Source organism: Molossus molossus, unplaced genomic scaffold (assembly GCF_014108415.1).
Source record: "Molossus molossus isolate mMolMol1 unplaced genomic scaffold, mMolMol1.p scaffold_m16_p_1, whole genome shotgun sequence".
In the NCBI taxonomy this organism is placed as follows: Eukaryota; Metazoa; Chordata; class Mammalia; order Chiroptera; family Molossidae; genus Molossus; species Molossus molossus.
Window position 1 is genome coordinate 156926311 of NW_023425344.1, and position 20014 is coordinate 156946324.

Below are 20014 nucleotides of genomic sequence, written 5' to 3' on the forward strand. Positions count from 1 at the left end.
AGAGGTACAGATGAGTAGAAAAATCATACCACTTACAACTCTGCGGTTAACACAACAGAGGTAAAAACAGACTTCAAAAAGGACATAATTTCCATGAAAAACATGTCAAATATCAAGTCACAGAGTTTCCCTGGGACTTCAATGGAAGTTTAGCATGAAAGGAGGTGTAACTACCTCCCCCCACCAACTACGCAGGATTGACAAAATAGCGCAGTGGGGAGGGAGATACGTACTGGGCGAATGTCTGCTGAGCTCCAGCTCTGGTCTCTCCAGGCTACTCTGAAAGTCAGGAGGCAGCAGGGAAGCCACTCCCTCAGGATGGATCATCTCGTCCTCCGACTCAGCTGAAGCTTCTGCAAAGTACAGATTGGGTCGGGGCAGGGAGGGAGTGAAGGGCTCAGCATGTGGGAATATGTAGAGGAGTGAAGGAGATCAGGCAAAGTAATGGATACAGAGTATATACTAAAAAGAGTGCTGTACACAGAGAAAAACTCCCTAGCATTAAGCTCTACCTCATCTAAAAGGGTGGCTTAATTTACTTATAACTCTACCTACTGGCAAGAATCCTATTCTAATGGGATAGTCAAATTGTCTTCTTCCCTGACAAAAGGTAAATAGTAACTCACTTGGCTCCATAAACTACCAAAGCAAATAAATAGTCTCAGGATGACTGATTCCTGAAATTGCCTAGTTAAACAGGCCCATCTACTCAGTTCCAGAAATAAGAATGAAGAACTCCTTGTAAGAAGTGACAGTTTGGGCTTACCTTCAAGTTCTGCAGCTTCTCGAGCTTCACGTTCTAGACGCTGCCTAAGTAGCTCCTGTTGCTTTTCCAGATACTGCTTTATGAAACTGTTCTGGCTCATCTCCTCACCAATCTGTGTAGAGAACATGAAAAAAGAAAAGTCTATGAAAGCAAACTAGGAAAATACAAAAAAAAAATACCATGGAGCAAAGTCTACTCCTTATATCTGGACTCAAGAAAGATTATTAAATGTTGGATGGCCTTTTTTTTTAAAAAGCTCTATTTAAAAATCCTCATCAGAGGATATTTTTCCATTTATCTTCAGATAGAGGGGAAGGGAGGGAGTTGGGGGGAGAGAGAGAAAGAGAGAAACATTGATGTGAGAGAGACATATTGATTAGTTGCCTCCTGCACGACCTCAACCAGGGCCAGGGACTGAACTGCAGCTGAAGTATGTAACCTTGACTGGAATCGACCCAGCAATTCTTTGGTCCATAGGCCAACGTTCTAACTACTGAACCAAACTGGCCAGGGTCTTTTTTTTACACTACTTTTATGTTGAGGACCAAAATAAAGTTCTATGATTCACAAAAGATTGCAATAAGAGGCAGAACATAATATTTTAAAATATGTTTTTATTGCCCTGGCTGGTTTGGCTCAGCGGTTAGAGCGTCGGTCCACAGACCAGAGAGGCCTGGGTTTGGTTCCCACTAAGGGCACACAGGTTGCTGTTTGTCCCTGGCCCCGACTGGGGTCGTGTGGTTGGCAACCACTTGATGTCTCTCTCTCACATCGATGTTTCTCTCTCTCTTCCACCCTCTCTCCCTCCTGCTCTATCTGAAGATAAATGCAAAAATGTCCTTGGGTGAGGATTAAAAAAAAAAAAATTAAAATGTTTTTACTGTGCTCACTTCGGCAGCACATATACTAAAAACTGGAATGATATAGAGAGGGTTAGCATGGCTGCTGCGCAAGGATGACACGCAAATTCATGAAGCATTCTATATTCAAAAATATATGTATGTTTTTATTTATTTTTCTTTTTTTTAGAGAGAGAAAGGGAGAGAGAGATAGAAACATCAATGTGAGGGAGAAATATCGATGGGCTGCCTCCTGCATGCTCCCTACTGGGGATTGAGCCCACAATCCGGGCATGTGCCCCTGACCAGGAATCAAACTGGGACCTCTCAGTCCATGGGATGAAGCTCAATCCACTGAGCAACACCAGCCGGGCTAATTTTTTATTTTAAATACTTAATTCCCATTCAAAGAGAGATGCACAAGTAACTTAAAAAAAAAAGAAAAGAAATTCCTGTAAAATTATGTCTTTTAAGCTATATTTTTAGGTGACAGAAAATATTATCTAAAAGCAATCTAGAATGTATGTACCCCCGTGTTCATAGCAGCACTATTTACAATAGCTAAGATCTGGAAACAGCCCAAGTGTCCATCAGTAAACGAGTGGATAAAAAAGCTGTGGTACATATACACAATGGAACACTATGCAGCTATAAGAAAGGTCTCTTATCCTTTGAGACAGCATGGAGGGACCTGGAGAGTATTATCCTAAGCAAAACAAGCCAAGCAGAGAAAGACAAATATCACATGATCTCACTTATTTGTGGAATATAATGAATATAACAGACTGAGGAACAGAGCAGACCCAGAGACGTGCAAGTAGGGTACAGACTGACAACCCTTAGAAGAGGGGGATTAGGGGGGAGGGAAGAGATAAACCACAGAACTTATATGCATGTATGCATAACCGATGGACATGAACAACAAAGCTGGGGATGGGGTGGGGGGATTGAGAGGAGCATGTCAATAGGGAGAAAAGGAGAAACATCTGTAACAAAAGTAAATTAAAATGAAAAAAGCAATCTAAATTTTTCTAGTAATATCAAGAAATAAAAGGGAGCCCTGGCTGGTTTGGCTCAGCGGTTAGTGTCGGCCCACAGACCAGAGAGATCCAGGTTTGGTTCTCGCAAAGGGCACGTACCTCGGTTGCAGTTTGTCCCCGGCCCCATGGGGCTGTGTGGGTGGCAGCCAGTCAATGTGTCTCTCTCACATCGATGTTTCTCTCTCTCTTCCTCCCTCTCTCCTTCCCGCTCTATCTGAAGATAAATGCAAAAATGTCCTCGGGTGAGGATAAAAAAAGAAATAAAAGGGAAAATACTAGGTCATACTAGCTCATCTTTTGTGGTTAGCAAAAGACCAATCTCTTCTTATCCAGGAAATATTCTGACAAACATCTCTAAAATTCTAGTACAGTACTTAAAAGTATGAAAGCAAGAGACTAAAAAAAGGGATGTCCATTCAGTTTTTTAATTCCCTTTTCTTTGGGTGATATGAAATCCTTGGTAATAATATTTAAAATGCAGGTGCTTAATCCTCCCCCACATTTTTTTGCAACAGAGACTCCCACATCACTCTTCTGCCCTTCATCCTTCTCCTCACAAGTTCTCCTCCCTCCCAAGAACCTTATTGCATGGCAAGTGCCATTAGAATTCTATGGGGAGCCAGGCTCAAGCCTCTGCTGGTCTGGGGCTCCTTGGTCTGGAGGTCCCAGGAGGAGGCAGATGCTGTCTCCTTCCCAGGCTGGCAGCCACTTGGGGTGCTGCAAGGAAGAATTCTCCACCAGTCATTCCAACCCTCACCAGGATGGAGGTGAGACACAGAGATGGACAATTTAGACACACATAAGACCTCATTGAAAGGGTGGCCATCAGGGAAAAGGGGGCCGAGGGTCCCGGCCCTTCCTCACTATGAGGAGTACATTTATTTGTTCATCACAGGAAACAAACCTGCTCATCAAGGGGGATTGGAGGCCACAAGCAGGGCCTTGCCAAGGGTGTGGCTGGTATGGCCCCAGCCTCAGGTTCAGAGTGGATGTGTGGGCCAGCCCAAGGCAGGAACTTTCCTTCTCCCCAGCCCTCAGTGACCCCACAGTTGAGTCTCTCAGACCCCAGGACAGAAGATGCAGGGAAGATGAGGGGAGCAGAGAGAGAGCACAAGTGTTAGGGATCTGAGGTGCTCAATGGACTGTCTGGGCCTCAAACAGTATTTTCATTGCCAACACTTAACTGTCTCCACTCCTCAGAGCCCTGTTGGGCCTGGTCCCAGGTCTGTAGTTAGCCTATATGTGTGCACTAGGCTTTACAGTTTGGTAAGCTCTTCCATACCTGCTCTCTCATGAAGCTGAATTGAGGCCCTTGGAGGGAGCCAGGCAGGTATTGTACTCCCCCTTTGTACAGGTGAGAAAACTGAGTCCCAGGGGTAAATAACTGATTTGTGGCAGACCTGGGACCCAGCCCCGCCTTCCTCCTCCCTGTAGGTGCTGTTCTTCCTGTCTGATTCCTGCTTCTCTTCCTCTAGGGACTCAAGGCAGAACCCACCTTTCTGCTGCTTCTCTCTCTGACCCTGCTCCTGGTCCAATAACAATCTTCGTCATTTGTTAAAAAAAAAAAAAAAAACAAACTCTAGAAAAAGGAAAAAATTCAGTCTTCTTTCCTAAGCATAATAAATGTTTGCTTTCAACTAGAGGTGAGTATCTTGGTACTCAATGGACACCAATGAAGTGTGGATTGCATGTAATAGAGAATATATGTATTTACTGTGAAAATCCTGTTAATAAAAGCAAAGTTTCAGCCCAGCTGGTACGGCTCAGTGGTTGAGCATCAACTCATGGACCAAGAGGTCACTGGTTCGATTCCCGGTCGGGGCACATGCCTGGGTTGCAGGCTCAATCATCGATGTTTCTATCTCTCTCTCCCTCTCCCTTCCTCTCTCTCTAAAACTCAATAAAAATATATTAAAAAAAAAAAAAAAAAAAAAAAAGCAAAGCTTCAAACACTAAAATGCAAAAGGAATATAATCATAAACTGATTAACTTATGCAGTTTCTTATGATTGTTAAAGTGCTAACTAAACCTCTGAAAGCTGGCTAGATTATAACGCAGCTTAATGAGGTGATAAGGGATTAGGAAGGCTCTCTTGTTTTTCCACCGTATCTTGGGACTCCATCTAGTACTGGAGCTGCACACCACTGCACTAACAAAGATCTGGATTTTTACTTTAAGTGCATGACAAACTACAATGAGGGGATTTTAAAAGTGAAAAGAATCTTGAGATCATGCAGTCTAAGATAGCACTAACATTTTAGCTTTCAGGATTTTTAAAAAAACTGAAATAATTTCTTCTAAAAACATCTTATGCAGAAACTCAATATAAAAACCAGATAAAAATAGATCTAATCTAGTTTAACAGGAGAGTGTTAACAAAACCTGCTGACCTGGAAAGAAGGTATCTTCCCTAGGAAGCCCCCAAAAAGCAGATCCACAAAACACCAGCAGAGCAATTATAAACCTACGGATCTAGTTTAACCTCTTATATTACAAACAGTGAAATTGAGAAAACCAAGGCCTGCAAAGGTTAAGTATCTTGCCCTAAATAACAGCAACTAATAATATTTAGGACTAACAGCATGGTTAGTATTAACACTTTAAATGGTCGATGATTTCCAAAAGACTGAATTCTTGGAAAACCTGTATCAACACAATAGTTTCTCAGCAAGTACATTATATCTATATTCAAAGACCACTACTCTTCCCAAATCAATGGCAAATAAATGACTTTAGATCCAAGTACTATACTCAATCTGCTGGAGCCACATGTTTCTGCACACACCATTTCAATATCAGAAATTAACTAATAGCTCCTCTGATTCTGTTCAATTCTTTATCAGAATTCAACTGTCCTGGTATGAGAACATTTCCGACCCAGGGAACTTAAGAAAAGTTGGTAAGGAATTAAGCATCAAATATACATTATGTCCTTCCACGTGTCCAAAGAACCTACCCCATTCTAACGAATCTTTCTTACCTGGGAATTTGGCTGAAATGCAGCATGGGGTGTTGAGTGTTTCTGTAAATTTTCTAGCATTAGGGCCTGGTACAGAGAAGAGCAAAATGTCAGAAACCAGAAAAACAAACAACAACAAAAACCCCACTCCTCCCTCAATCTCCTCATTAAATACAACAACTAACCATACATACTTAAACTGTATTCCTTTTCCAGGGACCTTTACTAACACTGTTTTCAATCATCTTCAGAAGTCCCTTAAATGTAGCCATGGTTACTGATCCCAAATGTACAGAGTGTAAAATGCAGGCACATAAGAGAAAATCAGTGACCTAGCTGTGTAACAAAATCAGTGACAGTACCAGTACTATAATCCCTATTATCTTCTGTACTTCTGACTAGTGCTCCTTCTAAATCTGGCCCTGCAGGTAAAATCACTTCAAATACTCGAATGAATTTCAAATACATGCAACCAACATGGGGCTGCTGCTTTGGGGCTGATAGAATTACTAGGTCAAACAGTTACCCTGGAATAGAGCTACTTGAGATTCTTTCCAAAAGCGTAGTACCTAGATTTTTTAAAATTTCAAAGAGGAGGCTACAGAACAAAATGAGCACAGACTCTGTAAACTGTGGTCTGACCCAATCCCCACCCCCCAACACACGAAATTGTCAGCTTATGTACAAGCAATGGTCTGCCAATTTAACCCTTGAGCCAACCCAGCCCTAATCTCTACTACCCACCATATACCCTAATTCACTCTAATTAAAACCAAAACATCCTCATCTTCCCTCCGTTCACACCAAATGCATACACACCAATCTATCCACCCACCTTATGACTATCCCACCCTAATCTATTGAAACCGATTCAAAATCCCCAACATATACCAACCTGCTTCACCTCTCTCACCCATATTCATCAAACTCTAATCTGCCCAAATTGCTGTGGATGTCCTATACGTTATAACCCCCCCTCTAATCATGTCCCTTCAAACTAAGGATTCTCTTCATCTCACCGCCTGACTTAATCAGACATTTTTTTACCCTACCCCAATCCTATTCTCCTGTCTATGGATACCAACCCCATCTACCCCTCCGCCCAACTATACCCCTAACTCCGACCCAGCCCAACTCGCCCCCCTCAGGCCAGCAACGCCGGTGGTTGTAGTGGGATTTAACTCCTTCTGCAGCGCATGCGCCGAAACCACAGACACAAACAAGGAGCGGGTGGGGGAAGGAGGAAGGAGCTTAAGACACTCCAGGAGAGTAGCGCGCACCCTCCCATTTTGGGCTCGCGCCGTTGCCGTTAAGGCGGGAACCGGCACTATCTCTGTTCCAGTGCGAGCCTCGCCAACCACCGTGCGCGCGGCTCCGGAGGCTCGCGCTGGCGGCCTGAGCGAGCTCGCGCCGAGCCCGGACACTGCGCCTGCGCCGCGGCAGAGACTCGTCTCTACCGGGTCCGCTTTCTCCGACACCCCGGCAAGGCCGTCTCCTCACCCCTTTGAGCCGCTTGACCAGGGCACTCTTCTGCCCGCTCTTGGCTAGGCCTCGCTGCTCCAGTGCGGCCTTCAGGTCGGTCACCCGCAGCGCCTGAAGAGGCTTCCCGTCCAGAGTCACCTCCTCCAGCTCCGCCATCTTGCGTGAGGTACTCGGGTCCGTCCCGACGGCTTCGGGCATCTTCGGTAATTTCCGCCAACGCCCTTCGAACGTACCGATCTGACCCCGCCCACTGCCGTAGTCAACCCCTCGATTACCACTCAGAGCTCTCCGGGTTCCTCCGGAACAGCTCGGGTGTTTCCGTCCCCATGTCGGCACCAATCGGTTCTCTCCTTCCTCCCGGACGCTCCCCCTCCTTCGCCCTGCTTTCAGAGTTCGGTTATCTTCGTTTTACCGAGGCCTTGAATCGAATGTACTCGGAAGCTCTCGACTCTGGCATAACCATGATCGGAGTTATTCGGCTGTCTCCGGACCTAAAGCTGAGGCGCTGAGGCGCTTGGGTGTTTGGAGCTCGTCCGGGACCGGAAGTGCGTGGGCTGCTTGGCTGGCCTTGCTTAGGGTTTTCAGGAAACATGGAAGCGGTGGCGATAGTTGGAGCCTAAGCGCTCTTGCGATGGTCTCTCGGTGCCCTGTGAGAGGAAAGGGGAGGTAAGCGGGGTAGAAGTGCCTCCCTGGGCTGGGTCAGACTCGGTGTTTGCGAATCACCCTGGTAGGGCAAGTCTCCCGCTCTTCTACGGAAACAGTTGCAGCCTCCCATCCTATTAATCCCCGCCACTCCCATCTAAGGCTACGTTGTTCTTTGAGACCTCGAAATGCCAGGCTTGGTGGCCTCCAAAGTGGGCAAATGGCAGCACCGTGTCTTCGGACTCAGATTTGAACTAATTCATGAACATTGAACTTGAGTTTGCCGTGGAAGCCATGTCACAAGACTCGGGGAAAGTTCTCCCTTTCCTGGAGTAAGAATCAAGTTTCCTTTAGGAGGAATTGCTTCCTGTAAGGCCGCTGAAAAAGACAGCCTCTCAAGACTTTTGCCCTGGCCAGTTTGGCTCAGCGGTTAGAGCGTCGGCCTGCGGTCCGGAGAGACCCGGGTTCGGTTCCCGCTAAGGGCACGTACTTCAGTTGCAGTTCGTCCCCGGCCCTGGTTGGTCGTGCGGGTGGCAGCCACTCGATGTGTCCCTTCACGTCGATGTTTCTCTCTCTCTCTCCCTTCCTCTCTCTCCCTCCTACTCTATCTGTACAAAAAAAAAGGAAAAATATCCTCGGGTGAGGATAAAAAAAAAAAGACTTTTGGTACTGAACTGATATTGTTAGGGGTTCCTTTCTTTCTCATTGCAAATAATACAGTTTGAAGTAGTAAAAACAGTAAAATAGCTTATATACAGTACTAGTTCAAGGTTTTCGTTGTTCGAGATTCAAATTATGGGCCTTGAAAACTATTCAAGTGACTTGGCCTTCCAGGTGCTTTAGTGATACAAATCAGTGGCAGGGCATCAGTAGGCATATTAATTTTTTAAAAATTTATTTTACAGCCCAGGCCAGTTTGACTCAGCGGTTAGAGTGTCAGCCTGCAGACTGAAGCGTCGTGGGTTCAATTCCAGTCAAGGGCATGTACCTGGGTTGCAGGTTGATCCCCAGCCCTGGAGGCAACCGATCCATGTGTCTCTCTCTCTCTCTTTTTTTTCTTTTTCCTCACCTGAAGACATTTTTCCTTTTTTTTTTTTCAGATAGAGTGGGAGGGAGAGAGAAACATCGACGTGAAAGGGACACATCGAGTGGCTGCCTCCCGCACGACCCCAACCAGGACTGGGGACGAACCGCAACCGAGGTACGTGACCTTAGCGGGAACCGAACCTGGGTCTCTCTGGACTGCAGGCCGACGCTCTAACCACTGAGCAACAGGCCAGGGCGGTGTCACTCTTTCAATCTCCCCGCCTCCCTCCCTCCTTCCCTTCCACTCTCTCTAATAAAAAAAAAATCAATGGAAAAATATTCTCAGGTGAGGATTAACAACAACAAAAAATTGATTTTAGCGAGAAGAAGGAAGAGAGAGAGAAATATGGATTGGCAGCCTCCCAAACGTGTTCCGACCAGGGATCAAACCTGAAACCCCTTGTTTGTGAGCTGACAGGGAATCAAACCCACCACAGGAGGACACTACAACTAACAGAGCCACCCTGGCCAGATCTTAATAGGTGTTAAACATTAAGGAAAATTGTTCAAAGACATTAGTTGTCATCTACAGCTGTGTTGTAACACTGTTAGAGATCCCTAAGTCACCAAACCGACTAGATGTTTTTCAGTCTTTTTTTTTTTTTAATATGTTTTTATTGATTTTTAGAGAGGAAGGGAGAGAGAGAGAGAGAGAGAGAGAGAGAGAAACATCAATGAGACACAGATCAGCTACCTCCTGCACACCCCCAATGGGGATTGAGCCTGCAACCCACGCTTGTGCCTTGAACTGGAATTGAACCAGGGCCTCTTGGTCCATGAGTCAATGCTCAACCACTGAGCCACACTGGCCAGGCTGTGTTTTTCAGTCTTGTAAATTTTTTTTTTAGTCTTATATAAACACGTGGTTATTCTCTTGTTTTTCTTACTATGTTATCTTATTTTTGGCCAGGTGCCCATCATTTATTCTGCTCTTTAATTTTTCCTGGTGCTTTACAGGAAATATAAGGAAATAATGATGTTATCAAATTCTTGGCATATTTTAGAAGCTATATGCACATTGCAAAAGAAATGTTTATACACATACACACACACACACACACACACACACACACATATATGACACTATATATGATGGTGGTTCTTCCCCCTCCACTGTTGATGGCTCTAGAATGGTTAGTATCTAGGTCTTCCCTGACCAGCTGCATGTGCTTGATTAAGAAAGGGGTTCCTGCCCTGCTGGTGTGGTTCAGTGGTTGAGCATCGACCCATGCACCCAGAGGTCACCGTTTCAATTCCTGGTCAGGGCACATGCCCAGGTTGTGGGCCCAATCTCCAGTGGGCATGCAGGAGGCGGCCGATCGATGTTCTCTCTCATTGATGTTTCTATATCTTTCTCCCTGTCCCTTCTTCTCTCTCTAAAGTCAATAAAAGGAAACAAATTTAAAAAAAGGGGAGGGGGTGTTCCTTTTTTCGCTTAGGAAAGATGTGATGGATCAACATTAATCATTATTATTTTTTTTAACTCAACCTGGGACATAGAAATAGGCAGGAGAAAGTGAGCAAGAAATATATTGAAGAACCTGGAATTAATGAGGGTCAAGGAACAGCAGGGGAAGAGGATGAGAAGAAAAAACAAGAGAGGTGGAAGGGGTCAACCAAAACAAAGAAAGAGGGCTGTCACAAGTTTAGCCAAAATTCACAGAGCAAAGAAGAAATATGTAACGAGAGTAGGTGGCCTTGCAACTTTTGAAGTTGATCTTAAAAGAAGCACAAAGGTTTTTTTTCTCAAAAATTCTCCTATTGTGACTAAGTAGTGGGAGGATGAAATCATCATTAAAGGAGACTTTACAGATGACATAATTGATGTAATTCAGGAAAAATGGCCAGATGTTGATAATGATAGCATTAAAGATCTTGGAGAAGTGAATAAATAATTTTGGAAATTTGTATTTTAATGATCTGAACTGAGAGTTGATATGGTCAAAGGGCGAGAGGTCTTTTGAGAAAATAGATATTTATCCTACAGAATAACTGTAAACTGTCCTCTTGCCATTTTCACTGTTCTGTACAAGGCTGCTTGTTGTTTTTTAATTGCCGAAGTAATAATAAACGGGAGACATGCTTATGCATGAAATAGAATTTAGTAAAAAATTTGTCGTCACTTGAAAAAGTATTGGTTAATTTTAGATTCTTTATAAGAATGATAGAAGGGCCCTTGCCGGTTTGGCTCAGCAGTTGGAGTGTCGGCCTGCGGTCCCAAGAGACCCGGGTTCGGTTCCCACTGAGGGCATGTACTTCAGTTGCGGCTTGTCCCTGGCCCTGGTTGGGTTGTGTGGGTGGCGGCCACTCAATGTGTCTCTTTCACATTGATGTTTCTCTCTCCCTCTCTCTCTCTGCCGCTCTGTCTGAATAAAAAATGGAAAGTTGTCCTGAGGTGAGGATTTAAAAAAAAAGAATGATGTAAGGAAACAGTAGTTGGAGAGGATAATAGGTTTGAAAAAGAGAGGGAGGCTGGTAAGTATAAAATGAAGTTATTCTTGAATGACTTCTCTAAAATACTTGGATAATAACCCAAAGAAAGGACCCTGTTTTCCTGTAAATTGAATTGGTGAAAAGTAATTTTCTTTATAGATGTTGATTGAGTATGTTAAGATCCCTTGTTCTTGGGATGTTGTACTTTGGTTGCTCTATCTAAAGAGAATATAACTGTTTTATGTTTCAGGATGCCACTGGAATCATCATCTTCGATGCAGTTAAACTTCCCTTCTCCTTTACCCTCAGTGCCAGATAATTTTACTAACTCTTCTCCTCCCCCAATGTCTTACATCACTTCCCAGGAAATGAAGTGTATTCTTCACTGGTTTGCCAGTTGGTCAGGTCCCCAGCGTGAACGTTTTCTACAGGACCTGGTAACTAAAGCAGTGCCAGGAAAACTACAGCCATTGCTGGAAGGTCTGGAGCAGCTTAGTGTGTCTGGAGCCAACCGACCACCTTGTATCTTTGAGTGCCAGCTACGTCTTTGGGATCAGTGGTTTCGAGGTTGGGCTGAGGAGGAGCGCAATGAATTTGTCAGGCAGCTGGAGGTCAGTGAGCCAGACTTCGTGGCAAAATTTTACCAAGCAGTGGCTGCTACAGCTGGTAAAGACTGAAAGGCATTACAACCAGAGAAGATAACCATAGTCTATGGAGCTGAAGCCACAACTTTACAGTGAGAACTCCAGATGTGCCACTTAAAGCTCATGGGATGGTATCCTGATCTGCTGACTGAGCTTAAAACCAGTAGAGGATTGGTTCGTTCGTTCTTTTTTTAGAAAAAATTGTTTTATTGATTTTAGAGAGAGAGAGGAGGGGGAAAGAGAGAACATCCATGAGAGAACCATACATCTGCTGCCTCCTGCACGCCCCCTACTGGGGATCAAGCCGGCAACCAGGAAAGGAACCCACCACCTCTTGGTGCATGGAATGATGCTAAACCAACTGAGCACACTGGCCAGGGCCAGGCCTGGTTATTTCAATGTTAACAGCACATCAGCAGGACCCCTAGTGTAAATGTTTTCTATCTAAGCAAATCCAGATCAGCAGTCTGCCTCTAGTTTGCATCTTTCCAAGAGATGTCAAACCCTCGAGAATTTAATAGCTTCTTTTGCAGCTATAACCAAAAGGCACCTACACATAACAAATCAAGCCTACTGCTGGCCCATGGGATATAAAATAGAGTCCTCCTACTCCAAAAACAGGAGAGAAGGGGCAATAAAAAGTCATGTTTTTATATTTGGCTGGTTTCACTACCCTTAGCAGATTCTGGCATAATTATGTGACATCCTCACCACTGTCTTTCCTGTGATAATTTAGTAAAAATTATGGAAAAATCGGAAGAGGGAGCTAATTAGTTACTCCTTCCTCCATACTGATGTGTGTTTGAATCGAAATAGCGATGACTTTTCTTTAAAGCATTTGGAGCTGCTAGTAGATATTCTGTAAGTTTGCTCTACAACAATATGAAAAGTAACATTCTTTAGAGATTGAAGGGTTTATTTTTTTGTATCAAAATAAAGAATGAATCTTCAGAACCATAAGTCTCTTAATTTTTTTTTTTCATTGCAAACCCAGTATGAAAAGAGTAATTATGAGAAAAGTAGAACTTAAGTGTAGGTAGTAGATCAACCTTCCGTCTGGTTGTCTTCCAAGAAATAATCTCTGTCTTGCCTCCATCATGCTCTGGGTAACGTCACACCTCCCTTATTCCTCCAACTGGGCCCCTTGTGCTTTGGAGCTCTGGTGAATGGTATGGGGCAGATGGCCCCACCTGAAGAGTAGCTCGTTTCTGATAGGCCATGGTTCCCAGTGTACACACCAGGATAAGCAGTGTTAGGCAGAACCCTATGGACAGACCTAAATGGGTCATCGAGTGATTGTGGTCCGAGGTAACCAGCAACCTAGGAACATAGAAATAATATTTGGCTTGGGATAATGCCTAAGCTTAGGAGGTGAAGGGCTTTACCTTTACTATAATATATAGAGCCCATAAAATCCTGCTTCATTCAAACAATAAGCTAGCCCTGGCCAGTTTGGCTCAGCGGTTGGATTGTCAGCCTGCGGACCAGAGAGTCCCAGGTTTGGTTCCCACTAGGGGCACGTACTTCCCTACCCCCCCCCAATACAAACAATAAGCTAAACAGGAAATTAGTAAAAGCGACTGTAGAACCTGAAAGTAGGAATAAGACCAAGATCCAAGTCTTCAGCATCTTGGATTGTTGGAAGGAGAGTTCATTTGGCTGTGAGGGAAGTGGCTTAATGGAAGGCTTGATTAGAGTGGTTAGGTAGCTAGACATGGTGCCTGGGTAGTGCTTAAGAAAGGAGTGGGGTAGGATCCCTGTGTCCTAGAGATGGGGGAACTCCACTATCATGATGGGATGGGTGTCCCATAATGATAGGCCTGAAGTAATCATGTTAGTCAGGGATCCTTGTTTTCTGAAATAAATAATTCTGTCTAAATTCATGTATATACATGAGTAGGTGCTTAATTCGTGCAATTTCAAGCATCTGCACTAGGAATTTGAAATAAAAAACAACCCACTTGGGATCTTATCTTACTTGGTGTATTCTGTGGTAAAGTTGGCTCCTCTGTAATATATTTGTAGAGGCTTCTTCTGGAGAGTCAGGGTCAGGGCCCTGTGCAGCATACCAACTGAAGGCCCTAGGCAACCGGGGGACTTCCTCATATGCACAGTGAACACCAGATTAGTGGTAATTGAGGGGCTGTGGAAATAGCACCTAAATGGACATTTGGATCTCTCAGTGGAGGTATAGTCCCTGGAAGACTATCTCATGAAACATACAGGCTTGGGAGTGGGATGAACAGAAAGTCTCCAGAGGACAGTTGTGAAGTAAGTACTTAAGCGTTCTTTGTGGCCCACTGTGAAAGTCCTCAGCCTGAACTGTCCCTTTACCTGTCAGTGCCTCCTCTGCTCACCAGAGCCTGTAGGATTGCTTCAGTCAGCTCTTCTCGTTCTTCTTCCCCCAGGGAATGGCCTGGGGGCCCAGCTAATCCTAAAGACAGCCTGAAGAACAGGTCCTGGGTTGAAAGGCTCATAGGTGGGGAAGTAACAGCATCTGTACCTTCATTAGTCTGACACAGCCGACCCCTGGGACAGATGAGAAGACCATAGTACCCAGGTATCTACAAGGAAATATGTAGCAGAGTGTAGTTAGAACCTCAGTTTTTTGCTCAAATCCTCCTAAGAAAAATGTGTAGTCTAAGCCAGAGTCATAGGCTCACTGGATACTTAGTCAAAAATAAACATAAAACAGGTTGAATAGTACCACTGCACGAACATTTCTGAACTTATTTGCCAGTGTGCTACAGCTTTTTCACTGACACTCACCTGAATAGCCTTTCCTGGGGGGCATGAGACCCATGGGGATCCCTCCACCTGCACCTTGTAGGTTCCCCTCTCTGTGCACTGATGTAAGTAGCAGTGGCCAGTGAGCTCTGCTTCCCTCAGGTGTGGGATGTGAGAGGGATGCCTGTCCTTGTCCCCAGGGAGCAGTTGTGATGTGAGGTTGGCAAGGAAGCAACGGCTCTGGGAATGGTAGATCTCCCCATGGGGATTCTCTGCCCCAGGTGGGAATCCATTTTCCTTCTTCCAGCATTCACTCTGAAGGGCAGGGCAGAAGGTAGAATAGTGTTTGTCTCAATGCCTTAGAAGTTAACTCCTCTCCAGGCCCACTCAGTTTCATTCTCTATTTTCTAGTCTACTCACCTGGTTGGCCAAGGGCTTATACATGCGACAGCCTTCCAGCACAGGGTCTGAAGAGCAGCTTCCCTTGTCCAGGTGCAGGTAGTGGCAGCCCAGTCCACTGGAGAGAAGGATGGTAGAGTGACACTGGAACCACTGATGCTGCACAGCCCTCCCACTCAGCACACACACCTGCCAGTGCAGAAGAAGTCCGAGGAGCCAGTGCCACATGTGGTCACCAGGCCAAAGTCCAGGCCAGATCCTTTTTGAGAGAGAAGAAGAGAAAGAGCCCTCAACAAATGAAGCCCCAAACATCCCTCTGTGCTAGCTATGCTTATATAGCTTCCATTACATTTTAGCAGCAGATAATCCTTTGCAGCCCCTCTCATTTCTCCCAAGCTGACTTTGGTCATGTGTGCCCCTCTGTAATTCTCCCTTATTTCTTACCCTGGCCCCACAACAGCTCCTCTGCAGCACTGTGGTTGACTTGATACCAGCCTGAGTCTTTGAAGGCAGCAAGAGTGATTGGGTCTAGTCGAGTGCGCTGGGCACCATCGAAGATAGCGGTCATTACAGAGCCTTGGAGTAGTCGGGCCTCCCAGTGTGAAGACAAGGGGCCCTACTAGAGGAAGGTAGCTGTTTGCTACCTCACTACTCCCTCTTCCTTCCATCACCCCAAGGTGTTCTTATGCTCACCTCTTCTTCCAAGGGGACGCCCAGTGAAACTCCTAGCACTCCCAAGTGTTTGGCCAGGCTGTGGCTAGCAGTTGGGGTGGTGAGAAGCAGCTGTCCCCATTCATCTCGCCTCATCACCTGTTGCCTTGTAGAACAGTTCTCTCGAACTGAGTACAGACAGGGGAAAAGGCAATATGAGGAAAATTTAGGAAGGGTGAGGTAGAATTGGAAAGAAGAAATTGATGAGATAGTAGTGATTCCTTCTGGTTGACGTTGTGGGAAGACCTCTTCCTAATTCCTCTCATTTACCACTGGGTCCTGAGGAGCAATCCCGCCACTTCTTGAAGAGCTGTCCAGAAAAACCCAGGGCATGGAGCAATTCGTGTAGTGTGGCCTGCGGACAATTGACAGCAGAGTGAGGGGAACTGGATTTGCAGCAGGATCAACCAACCACACTAGCCCTTCTGCCCCATCACTTCTTAGAACTCGAGGCACCTTCTAAATAGGTTCTTCCACTTTATGGGAAGCTAAGTGACCTGCCCCACCTCCCCCAACCTGTCATTATGCAGCAGTCACCATGACGATGTCACTATGGCTGAGGCTGAAGCTGGTGATATGCTGGGCACAGTAGACAATGGTACCAGCAAGGGGCCTGTCTTCTGAGTCCAGTTGGCAGCAGGCAGCATAGGCAATGATAGAGGGCTGTGGATGGGTCAGGACAATGTAGGGGTGGAAAGGAGAGAAGTGGGGTAACACAGAAGAAATCTTCCTGAAAATGGAGGTCCAGTGGTTTCAAGGGATGGTTTAGAGGGTTTTTAATCCCCACTTCATCAGCATGCCCCAAGTTATCCCAAATAAGCACAATTTAATAAAAACTCCTTTTTATGCTCCTTGTCCCTCATTTAAGATTAAGAGAGGCAGAGTAGGGAAAAGGGATTTGATTTGAACCTCACCTCTCGATGGCACTTGGAAGTGTGGGCAACCCGCACATACAGGAGAAAATCTGTGTTTTGAACTCCAGGCCCATCTGGCTGGACCAGTTGTGGGGGACCCTGCTCTGGCCACAAAGCATAACCACGGAGATGAGCATCAGGGATCTGGCAGGGAGTGAAATGTGGCATCTAAATTAGCAGATGGGCTGGAAGATATGACAATAGGAAACTAGGTACTAGGTACTAGTGCGGGGCAGAGAGTCCCTACCTCTAGCCTGATTCAGTGTCATTTAGGCAGTGGGTTAGAATAGGGAGTTCTACCATCCTCCCCACCCCAACCAAATCTGTGACTTAATAAATTGCCGAGGGAAGAGGGAGCTCAGGAATCTGTACTGTTAGGAAGCACATTAAGTAATTCTGACACTGGTGGTCTTTGAGAGGTCTAGGCAGGCTAGAGATCTTCAGATTCCCACAGCTGAGAAGTGGCTCTCACCTTTACGCCCAGGCAACTCTCTCCTTTGTACCCTGGGTTTAAGAGGCTGCACCTGCCAAGAATGAATATCTGAGGTCAGCTGGAGACATTGCTGGGCACCCTCGAAGAGGTATTGTATACATTCACAATGACTTGAACTCACCTGTGGTAGTTGGGGGTATCTGGGTCTCCCCAGATAGCATGGCAGTACTGTGCAGGGTCTCGGCTCAGAAGCAGGGGTCCTTGCACTGGAGGCACTTAATGAGACAAGAGTCCCATTTCACCCCAGTATCTTAGAGTTCCAGTTCCTCTTCTGTGGTGATCTTCTGCCTCAGATCCCTCTGTTCCTCAGCCCTCCCTGACTCCTTCTATTCACCCACTCACCTGCTAGGACACCCTGGAGTCGCTGAGCAGCCTCTCTCACTGCGGCCAGGGCTCGGGATTCCCCACTCATCCCATCTCCCTCAGGATCCCAAGCTCCATCTGACACAGGGTCTTTTATATAGCAGGTTTGGATTCGGAGGGGTTGAGGATCATGAGAGCCAGGGAGGATGAGGGAGGAAGAGCGGAAGTTTGAGGGAGGTAGGGAGAAAGAGGGCCTGAGAAGGCTCACAGACTTCTGTGTCTCGTCATGTAGACATCTGCTTGCAGCAGCCCCCAGGAGTAGCAGCAGCAGCAGCAGCTTCTTCCTTCCAGTGTCTTCCATAGCCTGTCCTGGATTCTATTTTCTGTTTCCTTCTTCCCTGCCTCACTTACTTCCGGCTTTCCTTTATCATCTCTGCAAATCCCCTTCACCACTTTTGCTTATTTTTTCAAGATTTGAGTGTTGTTGACTAAATCTACAATTCCTGCCAGGGGGTCGGATGTGAAGCACAAGGATCAAAACTGCCTCCTCCCAGGGGCGCCAGAGGTGGAGAGCTGGGGGAGGGGCAGTGTTATTCCCAAGGCCTAAACCAACCTTTGCAAAGAAGACCCTGCCCCACCTACGAAGGAACTCACCTAACCTTCTTCCTTTCCTCATCTTAATTCCCCTGCCTTTCTGACGGGACAACCTTGGGACCTTCCCAGAACTAAAATAGGGTGTTAACATAATGGTGTGTGTGTGTGTGTGTCAGGGCAGTCTTTGTTTCATAGGTGTCTTCCTAGTTCATGGAGATGGGCAAAAGAGGCTCCTGCACTTCACTAGCCCCATATCAGAGCATGGTAGACTCTGATCTGCCAGACATCTATGCATCTCCTCCATCTGTATAGGGGATTTAGTAGGTGCTCAACAAATCCATATCGGTTGACTAGCAGCCCCCATTGAGAGACTGTTGTGTTAGCTCTGGGAGGCTTCACAGAAGCCACTTATAGGCATGCCGGGGAGGGAAAGTAAACTTTTTTTATTGTTTTGTTAGTCTTCACCTGAGATATTTTCCATTTATTTTAGAGAGAGTGAAAAGGAGGGAGAGAGAGAGAAATGTCAATGTGAGGAAGACACATTGATTGGTTGCCTCCCACATGAACCCAACTAGGGCTGAGGATCAAACCTGCAAACCAGGTACATGCTCTTGACAGGGAATCAAACCCATGACCGTTCACTTCAGTCCACAAGCTGACGCTCTAACCACTGAGCAAAACCGGCTGGGGCATGGGAAAGTAAACTCTTAAAATGGACAGTAATGGAAGATATTCAAAGATGTCCTTATGGAACTCTTGGAATTCCCTTTGTTTTGGGGTGGTTTTTTTTGCTCATGCTGTGCTTTCACATCCTGTTTACTTTGCCTGGATACTCCTCCTTCCCTGCCTGCCTGGCTAATTCCTACCTTCCCTGTAATTACTCTGGGAAGCCTTTCTTAACACCTCCAGCCAAAATTTTACACCTACCAGAGGGTGAGGACGACCTCTCCTTCCTGCTCCTAACAGAACACTTGTCATCTTCTTTTATAATTGTTGGCTTAGAGGCTCTCCCTCCACACCCTGCACTTTCAAGGTGGGCCTGCTTCCTGGCTGGCTTTGTATCCACCGCACTCGGCATAGCCCAGAGGGCGTAGTCTTCAGTTTGTGGATGAAGGAACAGAACCTAACCTTATTATTTAACTTTTGAAGAGGCAGGTCGGGGTGCAGTGACATAAGGCAACATAGCTAACTAGTGATAGAGCAGGCTGGGAAGGCTGAATTTCATACTCTTACATTCCAGAACTGTGGCTGGCACTACCCATGACAAGAGAGGCATACAAACTCTGGAGCCAAACACTCTGCCACCTTCTATGCAACTTTAGCCAAATGCCTCAATTTTTCCATTTGCAAAAATGGGGATGATTGTACTTGCCTGATAGGGTTGATTTGTAAAGTGCTGAGAACAATGTCTGGCTCATGATAAAAACAAAGTCAAGTGAAGCGTGCATATTCTCTGGACACTTGAACTCAGTGGAGAAATATTCTGTTCTTATCAGCATGTATACAAATCTTTAGGGGACTCTTGATTTTTCTCTAAGACCAGTCTAGTCTTTTTCTCCAAGTATTGAAATCCTTCTTCTTTTCTCCTGACTGGGATCGGGGCAATTTGGAAACAAAACTTCCAGGTCAGAATTTCGGTGATGGACCCAAGGTCTGTGGGCTGGCTTCTCTTCAGGTTTTCGGGCCGCCGCTTGCAGCCGCTCCTATGCTTTGCTGCCCCCTTGTGGCCATACTGAGGAGGGCGTGCCCCGCCAGGGCAGGGATTCACCCTAACTTCACACACACTTGCAGAACTTCATACCTTCTCTTAGAGGAAGCTCAAGAAACACCTCGAGTTTCTTCTGCTGTAATACCTCTTTCCTGCATTTGCCTGGCAAATTCTTCTTCATCTTTCAAGATCCAGCTGAGAGATTAATTATCTGCCTGTTGAGACTTTATTCCCCAGGCTGTCAGTTTGCATATCCTCTGGTCACCAATAGCAT

General features: G+C 45.7%; 3 protein-coding genes and 1 non-coding gene across 8 annotated transcripts in view; 2 read left to right on the plus strand and 2 right to left on the minus strand.

The window, feature by feature from the left end:
- The window catches only part of ACIN1 (apoptotic chromatin condensation inducer 1), a 36099-nt gene extending 28813 nt beyond the window's left edge, over positions 1 to 7286 (minus strand). For 2 of the 4 annotated variants that reach the window (XM_036251083.1, XM_036251163.1), the window contains exons 1-4: positions 7105 to 7286; positions 5626 to 5691; positions 767 to 878; positions 234 to 353 (exon numbers count right to left, since the gene is read on the minus strand). In XM_036251083.1, the coding sequence (XP_036106976.1) occupies positions 234 to 353; positions 767 to 878; positions 5626 to 5691; positions 7105 to 7284 (478 nt within the window). In that variant the 5' untranslated portion in view covers positions 7285 to 7286. Of the gene's footprint in view, positions 1 to 233; positions 354 to 766; positions 879 to 5625; positions 5692 to 6499; positions 6714 to 7104 lie in introns of those variants that run through there. The other 2 variants (XM_036251329.1, XM_036251247.1) reach the window with 2 other exon arrangements.
- LOC118621654 lies at positions 1649 to 1756 on the plus strand. The gene has a single exon (XR_004957750.1). It is a non-coding gene; the product is annotated as a U6 spliceosomal RNA (small nuclear RNA).
- A 210-nt stretch (positions 7287 to 7496) lies between the features above and the next one.
- CUNH14orf119 (chromosome unknown C14orf119 homolog) lies at positions 7497 to 12139 on the plus strand. Of its 2 annotated transcripts, none has more exons than XM_036251518.1 (2): positions 7497 to 7752; positions 11498 to 12139. In XM_036251518.1, the coding sequence occupies exons 1-2, from the start codon at positions 7718 to 7720 to the stop codon at positions 11922 to 11924; spliced, it is 462 nt and encodes a 153-aa protein (XP_036107411.1). In that variant the 5' UTR covers positions 7497 to 7717; the 3' UTR covers positions 11925 to 12139. The 2 variants fall into 2 exon arrangements, with proteins under 2 accessions (XP_036107411.1, XP_036107439.1); XM_036251546.1 differs by lacking the exon at positions 7497 to 7752 and adding an exon at positions 8897 to 8929.
- Positions 12140 to 13003: 864 nt separating this feature from the next.
- On the minus strand, positions 13004 to 20014 carry LMLN2 (leishmanolysin like peptidase 2). Its single transcript, XM_036242175.1, is given in 15 exon segments — positions 13004 to 13211; positions 13870 to 14049; positions 14226 to 14455; positions 14661 to 14933; positions 15039 to 15135; positions 15207 to 15276; positions 15462 to 15636; positions 15711 to 15856; positions 15999 to 16083; positions 16266 to 16391; positions 16643 to 16786; positions 17115 to 17166; positions 17257 to 17341; positions 17478 to 17775; positions 20006 to 20014. Coding segments are annotated over 15 exon segments (2178 nt in total).